This window comes from Maniola jurtina, chromosome Z (genome assembly GCF_905333055.1).
Source record: "Maniola jurtina chromosome Z, ilManJurt1.1, whole genome shotgun sequence".
Classification (NCBI taxonomy): domain Eukaryota; kingdom Metazoa; phylum Arthropoda; class Insecta; order Lepidoptera; family Nymphalidae; genus Maniola; species Maniola jurtina.
This window is the reverse complement of record NC_060058.1, coordinates 15,461,258-15,475,142: the sequence shown is the minus strand read 5'-3', so window position 1 is coordinate 15,475,142 and position 13,885 is coordinate 15,461,258. Positions and strand designations below refer to the sequence as shown.

At 39.4% G+C, this 13,885-nt stretch overlaps 1 protein-coding gene and 1 long non-coding RNA gene across 3 annotated transcripts in view; one reads left to right on the top strand and one right to left on the bottom strand.

Annotated features, from left to right (window-relative positions):
• LOC123880685 (epidermal growth factor receptor) overlaps positions 1-13,885 on the top strand; it is a 157,717-nt gene that overhangs the window by 140,022 nt on the left and 3,810 nt on the right. For both annotated transcript variants that reach the window (XM_045928939.1, XM_045928938.1), the window contains exon 2: positions 12,208-13,608. In XM_045928939.1, the coding sequence (XP_045784895.1) occupies positions 12,208-13,608 (1,401 nt within the window). The remainder of the gene's footprint in view (positions 1-12,207; positions 13,609-13,885) is intronic.
• On the bottom strand, positions 1,746-2,366 carry LOC123880716. Its single transcript, XR_006799317.1, has 2 exons — positions 2,220-2,366; positions 1,746-1,886 (listed from the first exon to the last, which is right to left on the bottom strand). It is a non-coding gene; the product is annotated as an uncharacterized LOC123880716 (long non-coding RNA).

Here is a 13,885-nt window from a genome sequence, read left to right as displayed (position 1 = left end):
GTAAAGCCCTTTCATATGATACCCCCCTTAGTATAGTTGTTTAACTTTGAAAATTGAAACACATTGTAACTCTTATTTTTGTGATGTAACCACATGTTATTCACGGTTTCCGGATTTTTTCCTTTACTTGTGCTATAAAGGTACTTATCTGCCAAATTTCATGGTTCTAGGTCAACAGGACGTACCCTATAGGTTTTCTTGACAGACACGACGGATGGATAGACGGGCAGACAGACAGACAACAGAGTGATCCTATAAGGGTTCCGTTGTTCCTTTTAAGGGAACCCTAAAAATAGCTTGTTTTCTTCTTTGGAAATTCAAACTTTATCCGTGCCAAATATCGGTTAATTTACTAAAAGATTACATACATTCGCCTTTTTAATACAAGATAGTATGTAAATACCGTACGAAAACTTAAATTGATCATTTAGTTATTCAAATACCGTCATCAGAAACTAGTTTGACATATTAGTATGATGATCAAAATGATATTAGTGACGAAGCGAGTCGTTAGTCGAACGCTAACACAAAATATTAATCAAATGATTTGCATACTTTAATACTAGTACAGGTTTTCATTTTATTATCACTACATATTTATAAATTAAAGATCCCCGTCGCGCTGAGTTCGTGTTTTTCCGGGCTACTACCTACTACCTAGAAACTACCTACTGAATGGATTTTCATAGTTATTTTTTTAAATTCAAATTCAAAATTCAAAATTGTTTATTTTCGTGTAGTACGTTGGAGCCTTCTTTTAGAGGTAGGAGAACTACCTGTGTCAGAAGACACCGCACCGAAAGATGGATTAACTTTCTAAGAAAATTACAATAGGTTATTATAAATACTATACCTAATTTATGAACATTTTGCGAAAATAAGCTAGGTACCGGTCAGCAAAGTTGCTTAGCGTGCTATGGAGCGGGCTATGTTGGGGATCTCTCTGACTTCACACAACATTGAGAATATTATGGAGAACTCTTAGGTATGCAGGTTTTCTCACGATGTTTTCCTTCACCGTTAAAGCGAGTGATATTTAATTGCTTAAAACCCACATACCTACTAAACTCCGCTAAGTTAAAATTGCGTGCCCGGGCGGGATCTAACCCCCGTCCTAACCTTACTTAGTGGGTTACTTGATAAGAAATCAATGGCAACTGGCAGTTACAATTTAATACCAAAGCTCGATTGCTGATTCGTGGACTGGGTAGGTATATAGGTATCGAAGCTACATTATTGCTTATACGTTACGCCTCCTACCAGTTTTCCTTATACGGGCCATAAAAATAATTTATTACAAGCGTAGTTGCGAGTTTTCCTGCAACCGTTTTAAGTTACATACTTACCTAAGTATATTTTTAACTAGGTACTTTATTTATTTATTTAAACCACTTTATTGTATATAATATTACTGAATAATAACTCAAAATTCAAAAAACCCCCGACACAATAACCTCTATAAAAAAACTAGAAAAGAGCAGATAACTTTCAAACCGATTTTCCACCACCACCACACCACCACACACCACACAAATCCACCAGAATACACTCGATGCACGTTTCGCTCCGACACCGGAGCATCGTCAGGAAACATAGACCTCAAAACTTAGATACTTATATTCAATATCTAAGTTTTAAGTTAACTGTGCTCAGAATTAACATAATATATACCTACCCACTTACTTTACAGTCAATCACATAATGAGATGCATGTTTCTCTCCCAAGAGTTTTTTGACCCGAATAGAATAGGTTGGTGTTAAGTGTCGAAATGTCGAAATCGGAACCGGTATCGCACCTGATCGTCTCTCCTATCTATTGGTTGAAAGTTTATGCCCGCGACTTCGTCCGCGTGGACTACACAAATTTCAAACCCCTACTTTTCCCCCTAGGAGATAAATTTTCAAAAATCTTTTCTTAGCGGATGTATACTCATAACTATTTGCGTGCCAAACAGACCAATCCGTCCAGTAGTTCGAGTTGTGCGTTGATAGATCAGTCAGTCAGTCAGTCAGTCTGCTTTTCCTTTCATATTATGTTTAGGATTTCAAGCGTCTGTTGAGACCTGGCCACCGTAGCAGATTATGGCCTTATCCCCTAAGGCCCCTTTCTTGTTCTGAGAGAGCTTTCATCGAAAATACTCTCCTATTTTATTGAAATACTAGCTTATTCCCTTGACTTTGTTCGCGTGGGTATACAAATTTTAAACCCCTATTTTAACCCCTTAGGGGTTGAATTTTCAAAAATCCTTTCTTAGGGGATGTCTATGTCGTAATCCCTATCTACATGCCAAATAACCCAATCCATCCTGTGGTTTGAACTGTGCGTTGATTAGATCAGTCAGTCAGCTTTTATTTTTATATATTACTAGCTGATGCCCGCGACTTCGTTCGCGTGGATGTAGGTTTTTAAAATTCCCGTGGGAAATCTTTGATTTTCCGGGTTAAAAAGTAGCCTATGTGCTAATCCAGGGTATAGTCTATCTCCATTCTAAATTTCAGCCCAATCCGTCCAGTAGTTTTTGCGTGAAGGAGTAACAAACATACACACACAAATACAAACTTTCTCCTTTATAATATTAGTGTGATGTAGACTAGATGATGCCCGCAGCTTCGTCCGCGTGGATTGGTCAGATCCCCTGCAGCATCAAAATTGGAATCCAATTTTTTTATGGAATAATGTCGCAAAGTTCCTCTATCTTAAAAAAAATTACGCCAATCGATTCAGAAATCTCGGATATTTTTCGGTATAAAAACACAACTCCACCATTTTTGAAAATTGTACAAAGTTACCTATGTTACTCCTTCGTTAATCCTCTACTTTCTGTCCCGTCAAAATAGGTTCAGCTGTTCCGAAGATTAGCCCGTTCAAACAGACAGACAGACAGATAAAAAAAATTAAAAACGTGTGATTCAGTTATGGTACATTTCAAATAACCATATGAGCTAAATATGAGGTAGTTATTTCGAAATTACAGACAGACACTTCAATTTTATTTATTAGTATAGATATAACAAAATAACCAGACTGTCACCAAATTAACAGGTACCTACTTTGCACCCGTGCGAAGCCAGGACTGGTCCCTAGTAGATTATAATTTCAACGGACTTTTAATTGATTGAGAATGTTAATAGGTACTAGTGTCATCAATGGCGTTCGTAAGAATTATTATTAACATATCTAGATTCATTAATACCTAACTACGAACATTCTTCCGTCAGGACGTTTCTAGAAAATGCTAGTATGCTTATCAATGTGTTAAAATTTAATGGTAGTAAAAAAACAGGCTAAGTCACACTCGCGCACCAAGGGTTCCGTATTACAAAAGCAGTAAAACTTTAAGAATACCTTTATTTAACGAACTGCAAAACTAACTTTGTTTATTAAAAAAAACTATGCTAGTTAGAGCATTGGTTTTATTTTTTCTGTAAAATATACGTAAATTGCTATTGACCATAATTATTTCCGATTTTTCAATTAGTAAACTCGGAGATAAGGGCGATGGCTTGGTATTTTTTTAGACATTTTGTCCGATAAATCAAAAACTTGCCCGATAAATTGATAAATTAATAAAAATAAATAAAAACCTGTTTTAAACTGTACTCTTTTACCACCATACCATACCTCACTCACTATAGTTGTCTTACTGTGAAATTTCAGGCCCCTTGATTTCCCCCCTTATTTAATTAAACTTGCATTTGACGTAGGTATTAAAGTAGCCCTATTTTTGTTTGATTACTTCACCTAGCCTAAATATTTGACATAATATCGTGGATTCAGGATAAAACCGAGAGTTCCTGGTAGCTAATTTCTACCGACCTAAAAATTGCATCACACTAATATTATAAAGGAGAAAGTTTGTATGTGTGTGTCTGTGTGTGTGTGTCTGTCTGTGTGTGTGTGTGTGTGTGTGTGTGTGTGTGTGTGTGTGTGTGTGTGTGGGTGTGTGTGTGTGTGTGTGTGTGTGTGTGTGTATGTTTGTTTGTTACTCCTTCACGCAAAAACTACTGGACGGATTGGGCTGAAATTTAAAATGGAGATAGATTACACCCTGGATTAGCACATAGGCTACTTTTTATTCCGGAAAATCAAAGAGTTCCCACGGGAATTTTAAAAAACCTACATCCACGCGAACGAAGTCGCGGGCGTCAGCTAGTAACTCATAACCCTTCTTTGGTTTTGACGTAGTCGGGTAATGCTGTGGTCAAACTGAACTTTGAGTTAGCCACAATGACGGATTGTAGTGAAAGGCCGAGTACTGTAGCAACGCAGTAACGAAATGTTAGTGGATCAAAACTGGTTCCAACGCCACAGAATGCGACCACAGTTTAGCTACCATACAGCTCCGAAACAGCTGTGGTTTTTTCAGGCCATGCTATAGGACCTACCTACCTGCCAAACTTCATGATTCTATGTTAACGGCAAATACCCTATAGGTTTTCTTGACAGACACGACGGACGGACAGACAGACAACAAAGTGATCAGGGTTCCGTTTTTCCTTTTGAGGTACGGAACACTAAAAACGATAGACATGGGAGTTCCTGGATTAAAGTGGCGTAAGACTGTGGCATTTCGAAGTCCCTAGAGACCTATGTCCAAGTGTGGATGTCTATCAGTTGATAATGATGATGATGAAAGAGAGGTCAATATTTTTTGACTCATCAAGAATAATCCTCCGTCGGTCCCTCAATTTTGAGGATCGTGATCTCCCTCGAGATATCACCTTCTTCACGACGTTGCGCCATTTTTCCCTGTTAGAGTCCCTACGGAAGGTATTGCAGAATGGTGTCTCGACCGCATCTCTGATCTGGTCGGACCAACGGGCATCATGCATCCGCGGGGCCTCTTTCCTCCGATCTTCCCAGTGGCCAAGAGTATCTCTATGCTACTCGCGTTTTCCTAGCAATGTGGCTGAAGTAATTAAGCATCCGTCGAAGACAGATGTTGGATAACTGCATCTTTATTTTCAATTTGCTTAAAATCGAGACGTTGGTCTTGTGCTCCTTCCAAGAAATATTGAGTATCCGTCTACAGCACCACATTTCGAATGCACCAATCCTTTTCCGGTCGGACTTCGAATCAGATTCGGACGAAGTTGAATTAAAGTTTTCAGTGCCTAGAATATATGTATATGTAAGTTTCATGATAAAAAAACGTATCGCCAGAGATTGTAGATGAAGATTTCAAATCACTGCGTCGTATTTGTCTGATTATAGATTGTTACGTCTATCGTTATGGCTTAACAGGGCTTCAAGCTAAGCGACACTGGTCATTTTCCTACACCCCACAATTTTTTATCTAATAAAACTGGTAGTTTTCATGAAAATATTTACACTCTAAGACTAATAAAATATGTGGACGGCGTAAACACGACGCCCGTGGCCGCTTTCCGGGAACCAAACAGCCGTTGCTCTGCACAGTTCATTTCGGAACTGTATGCTCGCTAAACTGTGATAATAGTGAGTGGATAAAACACTGGCAAGACAAACCAGTCGTCGAGCCAAGCAACATTGAGTTGACTCAATACTCGCGGGACTTCTAAACATTGCTAACAAAAAACCTGAGACACACAACTTGTTAGAATCGTAACTAAAAACGTCCCGTTCACTAAAGACTTGTAGATATTAGTTAAACAGCCTATAAATTATATTATCTTTGTTTCTTTGTTTGTGGGAGTTCTAAGCATGCATATCTATATGCTACATAATCGGATTGGCACATTCGATTCGAGAATTTACATTGATCAATAAAAGGACCCAAGGTAACTTTTCCATAACGTTCGTCTTTCTTTTGATTTAATTCCCGGGTTTATTCTAGCCAATATAGCAAAAAAAATTCTAGCAAAATATTTAACTACCTTTTAATCTTTGTCGTTTTTAATGGGATTATGTGACTGCCACAGTCCTATACTAATTCCTCTCCGTGCATAGAGTTTAGTATAGTAGGTAATCAGTGCGTAATTTTTTATTAGTATCCCTAATAATTATGGTCGCTAACTATGGACCTCATAAGAAAGCTCAGAGTCGCTCAGCGGGCGATGGAGTGAGCTATGCTTGGAGTTTCTCTGCGATGTCAAACCATGGAGATCCGTAGGACAGCCAGAGTAGCTGACATAGCTCAGCGGGTAATTTATGCATAAAATATTAGGTATTTTGATTTATCGTGAAAAAAATACCCGAGTACGGAACCCTCGGTGCGCGAGTCTGACTCGCACTTGGCCGGTTTTTCGGAATCGACCTGGGTCCACATAGCTGGGAGGCAGAGAGCGCGTCGCCACATCCACCGTCAATACTATCGTTCGTGTCATCGCCGCAACTGGGTCGACCGGACACCGGATTTCTACTGCCCACACAATAAACCCAAAAACAGATGCCAAGCTTTGGGCACTCTAAACGCGGTGTGGAATGAGCGCGAATACACTCAAACAAAAACTCAAACTCATTTATAATTCAAAGTAGATACTATTTTACACCTTTTGATTGACAGAATTGTTAGATTTGTAAGATGATATAGTGCTGATAATTTTAATTACGGAAACTTAAAACTAAAGCTACGAGGATAATATAATTATTAACATATTGTTAAGGCATGGTACCAAAAGCTTAATTCGCTTCATCCGCTGAAACAGACAAATTTATATGATGCAAGTAGCAGCATGCGATACTCACCGCCCGCTCTCCCACTGCTAAACATGCAAGAAAAGCCAACCACCAAGCAAGCAATACGAACCACCACCACGTTACACCATACAAATCCTCCAAAACACACTCGCGCACGACACGGAAGCATTCTCAAGAAATATAGATTTTCCAAATCTATATTAAAGAATTCCAAAGTTGACTTTGCAATTGCGCATGGGATTTAGATCTACAGCAATATCCATGGGTATCCATGGATATTATAATGCGGAAATTCATTCCTATATTCCTTGTCCCACAACGGATCGACGTGTTACGTTCATATAGATATTAATTTATTATAACTCAAAATTAAAAAAACTTCCGACACAAAAACCTCTATAAGAAAACTAGAAAAGAGCTGATAACTTTCAAACGGCTGAACCGATTTTCTTCGATTATAGCTAAGAACACTTTCGATCAAGCCACCTTTCAAACAAAAAAACTAAGCTTCGTTAGGAGCTACAATGCGACAGACAGATACACAGATACACACGTCAAACTTATAAAACCCCTCTTTTTGGGTCGGGGGTTAAAAACTTGCCTGGTGAATGACAGTCTACTGTTTATTCAGGAGATTCAAAGAGTTCTTACGGGATTTTTAAAAACCTAATTCCATGCGGACATCAGCAAGTTTAATATTTTTGCCCGCGCCGCTATCGATCCACGTTTTGTGTAACGAAAGCTTTATTTTAGTGTGTATCAACACTGTTCTGTGACATTTGAAATTGGCTGTGTTCATACGTGGGGGGCGCCATGGCCAAATAATAATGGCGTAAATATCGATGTTATATACGAATATGATTGGATTTATAAGTTTACTAGCTGGCGCCCGCGACTTCGTCCGCGTGGATTTAGGTTTTCAAAATTCCGTAGGAACTTTTTGGTTTTCTGGGATAAAAAGTAGCATATGTCCATAATCCAGGGTATAATCTATCTCCATTCCGAATTACAGTCAAATCTGTTCTGTAGTTTTTGCGAGAAAGATAACAAGCATATTATACACATACACACAAACTTACGCCTTTATAACATTAGTGTGATTCCACTTTATAGTAATTTTTATATATAATAAGACTTTAATCCATACCTTCTAATATTATACAAGTGTAAATTAAAAAATTATAACACCCCCGACAAGTGAAGGTTACAGTAACTAGAAAAGAGCTGATAACTTTCAAACGGCTGAACCGATTTCCTTGGATTATAGCTAAGAACACTCTCGATCAAGCCACCTTTCAAACAAAAAAAACTAAATTAAAATCGGATCATTACTTAAGGAGCTACGATGCCACAGATACACACGTCAAACTTATAACACCCCTCTTTTTGGGTCGGGGGTTAAGAATATGCGAAAGTGACCTGTCGTTGTCTATTCATGGCCCATTTGTCTACCCGATTTTGTCGAAATTTGGTATACAGATAGTTTGCACTCTGGAGACGGACTTATGGTTCTTATTATCCCAGAATATCAAAAAGTTCCCTTGTAATTTTTAAAAACCTAAATCGTAATCACCTGGTCTCTTGTTGTTCTTAAGTTGCTTGAGAGTCATACTATTCTTGGAGGCATAGATTGATGTCCGGGATCTGATCTGATCCGACCGTATCTTCGGTACAGTGTCGAGCCAATTTAGCTCTGGGATCTCTAGCTGAATCTTCAATAGGCTTTTATGTAGGAATGTCTAGCCATCCATAGAACTTTTCTTTACTTCTCTCAAGATCTTTTGTGTAGATGAATTTCTAACTTACTTATCTAGAAATATCTAGTTTTAATAGCTCTAACATTCTGCCAATAGCATCGCGTCATCTCAAATACCTACCGTGGCACGGGCCTTGGGAAAGTAGGTAACACAAATTAGCGCATTCGCCATAACAACTAGCTCTGGTTAGACAATTTGCAATTTTTACATACCTACAGTGACCTACCTATAGACTATAACCAAACTATAACCAATACTTCTATGATAACCAGAGTGTTACTGTAAAGATACTGTAAATATTTATGACTGACTTATACTTAGTCAACATTAGAGATTTTAGTGTAATTTCAAGATAACTTCTATGCCTAAATATCTTTCATGGAAACTTCGAAGATTTGAGATCTGAATGGTAAAGGCTGTCGATTTGACATGTAAAAATGATACGCACCAGTCCAGGGGTCGCAATTCGAGCCCGCGCACACACCTCTAACTTTTCGAAGTTATGTGCATTATTAACCCCCGACCCAAAAAGAGTCGTGTTATAAGTTTGACGTGTGTATCTGTGGTGTGTCTGTGGCATCGTAGCTCCTAAACTAATGAACCGATTTTAATTTAGTTTTTTTTCTTTGAAAGGTGGCTTAATCGAGAGTGTTCTTAGCTATATTATAATTCAAGAAAATTGGCTCAGCCGTTTGAAAGTTATCAGCTCTTTTCTAGTTACTGTAACCTTCACTTTTCGGGGTGTTATAAATTTTTAATTTACACTTGTAAGCAATTCAATATCACATGCTTTGGCGGTGAAAGAAAACATCGTGATGGATCCAACATACCTGAAAGCTCTCCTTAATAATCATAAAGATGTGCAAAGTCTGCCAATCTGCACTCAGGTTTTTTGGTGGACTATGGTCTATATACTCATTCTGAAATGTTTAAAAGTGGATCGGCAATGAACAACGATGAGGATTAGATGAAATATAAGCATTCGTTAAAAAACACAGGTTGAAACTTGAAACAAAACCGAGTTGCCAAAGCAACCGGCTGAGCTTTTAGATGCCCACAAGACGGATAGTGCATTGTATGTGCATGTTACATATTATAGCTTTTTAAGATTTGAATAGAGCAACTCTGCTGAGTCTCTTCCCGGCTCTTCTCAGTAGAATCTGCATTCCGAGCCAGTAGTAGAGTCACCGACGAAACATAAGAGACACTATAATAATTGTCCTACATGAAATAGGAAATATTGATTTTTTTAATTAATTCAGCCCACTTTATGTAGGCAATACGTAGGTGCCAATAAACTCAAATATTATAAAAAACCTGCGTCTTGAAACAAAAACATATCGGATGACGTCGCAGGCGCATTCAACAATGCTCACTAAAAAAACCCTTTGTTAAAAACGCAGGTAAAATTTCAATAGTACGATACTTACCTACCCAACCACTTGATGGAAATATTTTCAAGTGGAATGCCAAGAGAAAAATTATTTAAAAAATTTAAAAGATTAAATTCGGATTATTATCGCTTGTAGAAATAGAATGTTTTTTTTATTCAAACCAATTTTTACAAGTACTTTTCAATCGTCAAATGCGGTATGCGGATGCCTGTCCTACTGAGAAGAACCAGCAAGAAACTCGGCGGTTGCTCTTTTCAAAGATTAGGTTTGAATAATGCCAACGAATTTATAAAATACTTTATGAAACACAATTTGGTGAGCAATTTATCCATTCTGGCAGGTATTTCGAATTTTTTGGCAGTAAAATAGGTACTTTTCTGGTACGCATTTAAACACAAGTCATAGTATAATGCCATTTTGATATAGGAGTAATTGCAGTAAAGCTCATTGTTTGTGTTGTTGGTGCGAGCTGCAAGTCAAATCCACGCTCTTTTGCCATTTACATAGGTACCTTTTTTTTTTGTTTTTCCCTTAATATTAAGTATATGTAGGTACATATATTTTGATGTGTTTTTTATTTTATTTTCAAATTAAGTAAAAACTGTTTATTCAGAGGTCATCCCAAATGCGGGCAAGGACCTCCCCCATCATCTAGCAAGTCTGTAAGTTCACGTTTAAGTTAATCTCAAGTAGCGGTGCTGCGCGTACCTCGTAGTAGAGGGAACAGGCCGCGCAACCTGCCCGCCCACGCGCGCTCTCTCCGTAGCCTCGCTGCCTCCTACTGAAGTTATGACTGTTCAAAATATAACATTGTTGTTTCGATTGAACACTAAACTTGACTTTAGGTATAGTTTGATATTATTTGCATGGAGATTGGCAGGTTATTTAACATTTCACGGACTCGTAAGAAGCGATTCGCGTCCACGTTTCTTATACGCATTGCTATATAATACGGAATTCCGTCTTTCCGCTAGTAGGTATTTGGTACCTTCAAGTAAGTGTGAATAAGCACCTACTAGGCAGGCACGATCCCACGTTTTAGGCTGTGTCATCAGTCACCAGTCATAGTACGCGGCAGGTTGAGATACCCTGCACACCAGTACGTCGCCCGTAGCATCCCGCACTGGGTTAGCACGGGGGCTGTGCGGGTGTTCGTTGCGATCCCACCTCGTTTGCCATCTCGACCTGTCGCGTAAATACTCATATATGATCTTTATTTGGTGTGACTGCACTCAAGCACAAGCCTATAATAGTCTAAAACTACTCCAGTGGAGTCGGACTTGTACACGAAAGATTCAGTACCATCGTACAGCGTTATGTATTATTTTTTTATTTACATGGCGGCCATTTTGAATTTTTCATCTTTTGTTGTTAAAGTGGCGATAGAAATACACACACTGAAAATTTCATCGCTCTACAATTACGGTTAACGAGATACAGCCTGCTGACTGACTGACAGAAGTACGGTCGGCAGAAGTTTAGTAATAGGGTCCCATTGGCAGCTTTCAGGTACGGAACCTTAAAAAGAACAGGCGCATTCCAGTAATGGAATGATAATTTCTTCACTCCTCAGGTCTATGACAGTTAGAAGGGGTTATGACAGAGGTTCTTCTCGGTAGGAACAGCATTCCGAACGAGTGGTAGATTATTTTGACGATTCAAAAGCACTTGTAAAAGTTTAATTACTATAAGTAACTTGTAGGAGACATCAACAGGATTTATCAAATATCGATCGTTATTGAAGTACATACGTTATACAAGTGTAAATTAAAAAATTATAACACCCCCGACATGTGAAGGTTACAGTAACTAGAAAAGAGCTGATAACTTTCAAACGGCTGAACCAATTTTCTTGGATTATAGCTAAGAACACTCTCGATCAAGCCACCTTTCAAACAAAAAAGAACTAAATTAAAATCAGGTCATTAATTTAGAAGCTACGATGCCACAGACAGATACACCGATACACATATACACCGATACACAGATACACACGTCAAACTTATAACACCCCTCTTTTTGGCTCGGGGGTTAAAATATGTTTCATATATGTGTACATTTTTCAATATAGAATCGTGACATCTCACAATTGTTTGTGTGTACGACTACTTGCATACTTAAGTATGTAGAAACCTACCTACCTTTAATAGTTTTTTGTATTTAAAGGCATTACTTACCTACCGATGTTTCAAAATATGCTAATATAATTTAGATGTACCCACCTACCGACTGCTATTCATAATTCATTGCGTCACTACTTTAAAATACAGAAAATTATCACTTCTTCCCACATTCGCAGCCAAATATGAGATTCGCTTTAAATATTCTATTGATACATCCAATTCAGCTTTCTATTCTTAATACTTATACAATTTGTTTGTCCTTTAGCCTCTTTCTTACTTATCTTTACTAACAAATACCGTTTCTTTGTTTCCAGTTTGCATCGGCACCAACGGGCGGATGTCGGTGCCGTCAAATCGCGACACTCACTATAGGAACCTTCGCGATCGCTTCACGAACTGCACCTACGTTGACGGCAACCTCGAGCTGACCTGGCTCCAGAACAAGTCAATGGATCTCACCTTCCTCGAACACATCAGGGAGGTCACCGGCTACGTTCTGATCGCCTACGTCCAAGTCGAGAACATCAGGCTACCCCAGCTGCAAATCATTCGCGGAAGGACGTTGTTCAAGCTCAAAGTGAGAGAGGAAGAATTCGCGCTTCTGGTCACCATGTCTTCGGCGTTCACTCTCGAACTACCGGCCTTGCGCGACGTGCTGCGCGGCAGTGTCGGCATTTACAATAACTACAATCTGTGCCACGTTAAAACAATAAACTGGGATGAAATAATCACGGGGGTGAACGCGACGTACGTCTTCGTTTACACGTTCAACGTGCCCGAGCGGGAGTGTCCGCCGTGCCACCCGAGCTGCGAAGCAGGCTGCTGGGGTGATGGCGCACATAACTGCCAAAAGTTTTCCAAAACGAACTGTAGTCCACAATGTGATCAGGGTAGATGTTTCGGTCCGAACCCGCGCGATTGTTGTAACACATTCTGCGCCGGCGGCTGCACGGGGCCCTTGCCGAGCCAGTGCCTCGCCTGCCGAAACTTCTACGACGAGGGAACTTGTTCGCAAGAGTGTCCTCCCATGCAGAAATACAATCCCACGACCTACTCGTGGGAGCCGAACCCGAACGGAAAGTACGCGTATGGGGCGACCTGCGTCCGCAACTGTCCAGAACATTTGCTCAAAGATAACGGAGCGTGCGTGAGGAGCTGTCCGCCAAACAAAACCGATGTGAACGGCGAATGCATCCCTTGCAATGTAACGTGTCCCAAGAAATGCCGCGTGGAAAAACCAATTCACGCGGGAAATATAGAAAGCTTCAAAGATTGCACAATAATAGATGGTTCGATTGAGATTTTGGAGATGACTTTCACAGGCTTTCAACACGTTAATCCGGATTATTCGTTCGGCGAGCGTTACCCGAAAATGGAACCCGATGCGCTGGAGGTGTTCAGCACTGTGACTGAGGTGACCGGCTATCTGAACGTCCAGGCGCACCATCCGAACTTCACCAGTCTTTCCTACTTTAGAAACCTAGAGGTGATAGGAGGACGCCAAGTGGTCGAGAACTTATTCGCCTCTCTTTACATCGTCAAAACTTCTCTCAAATCGCTCGGATTGAAATCCCTGAAGAGAGTGAAGTCTGGTGCGATTGCGATAATGGAGAACCGCCACCTTTGTTTCGCTGAAAAGATTGCTTGGCACAAACTTGTCAAGTCGAAAGACCATAAGCAAATTATCCAAAAGAACGGAGACCAAAGAACTTGTGGTGAGTTTTTGCGGTGCGCTTTAACGTTATGGGGATCCTCATTTTAGTTTAATCTTGCATTTGCGACGTTGAAATTTAAATCACGAAATTTTTGTTCATTACATTTTTAGCTGCTCTTTACTGATCGGAACTATTTATATATGTCTCTCTTTTCTTTCATTATCATCTTAATATTCCGATTGTTATTTAATGCAATTCTAACTATCACTTTAATGTAAAAGATTTTGCAAGCGAATTTTATGTGATTAGTAACACACACGCACTAACCACAGTAAAC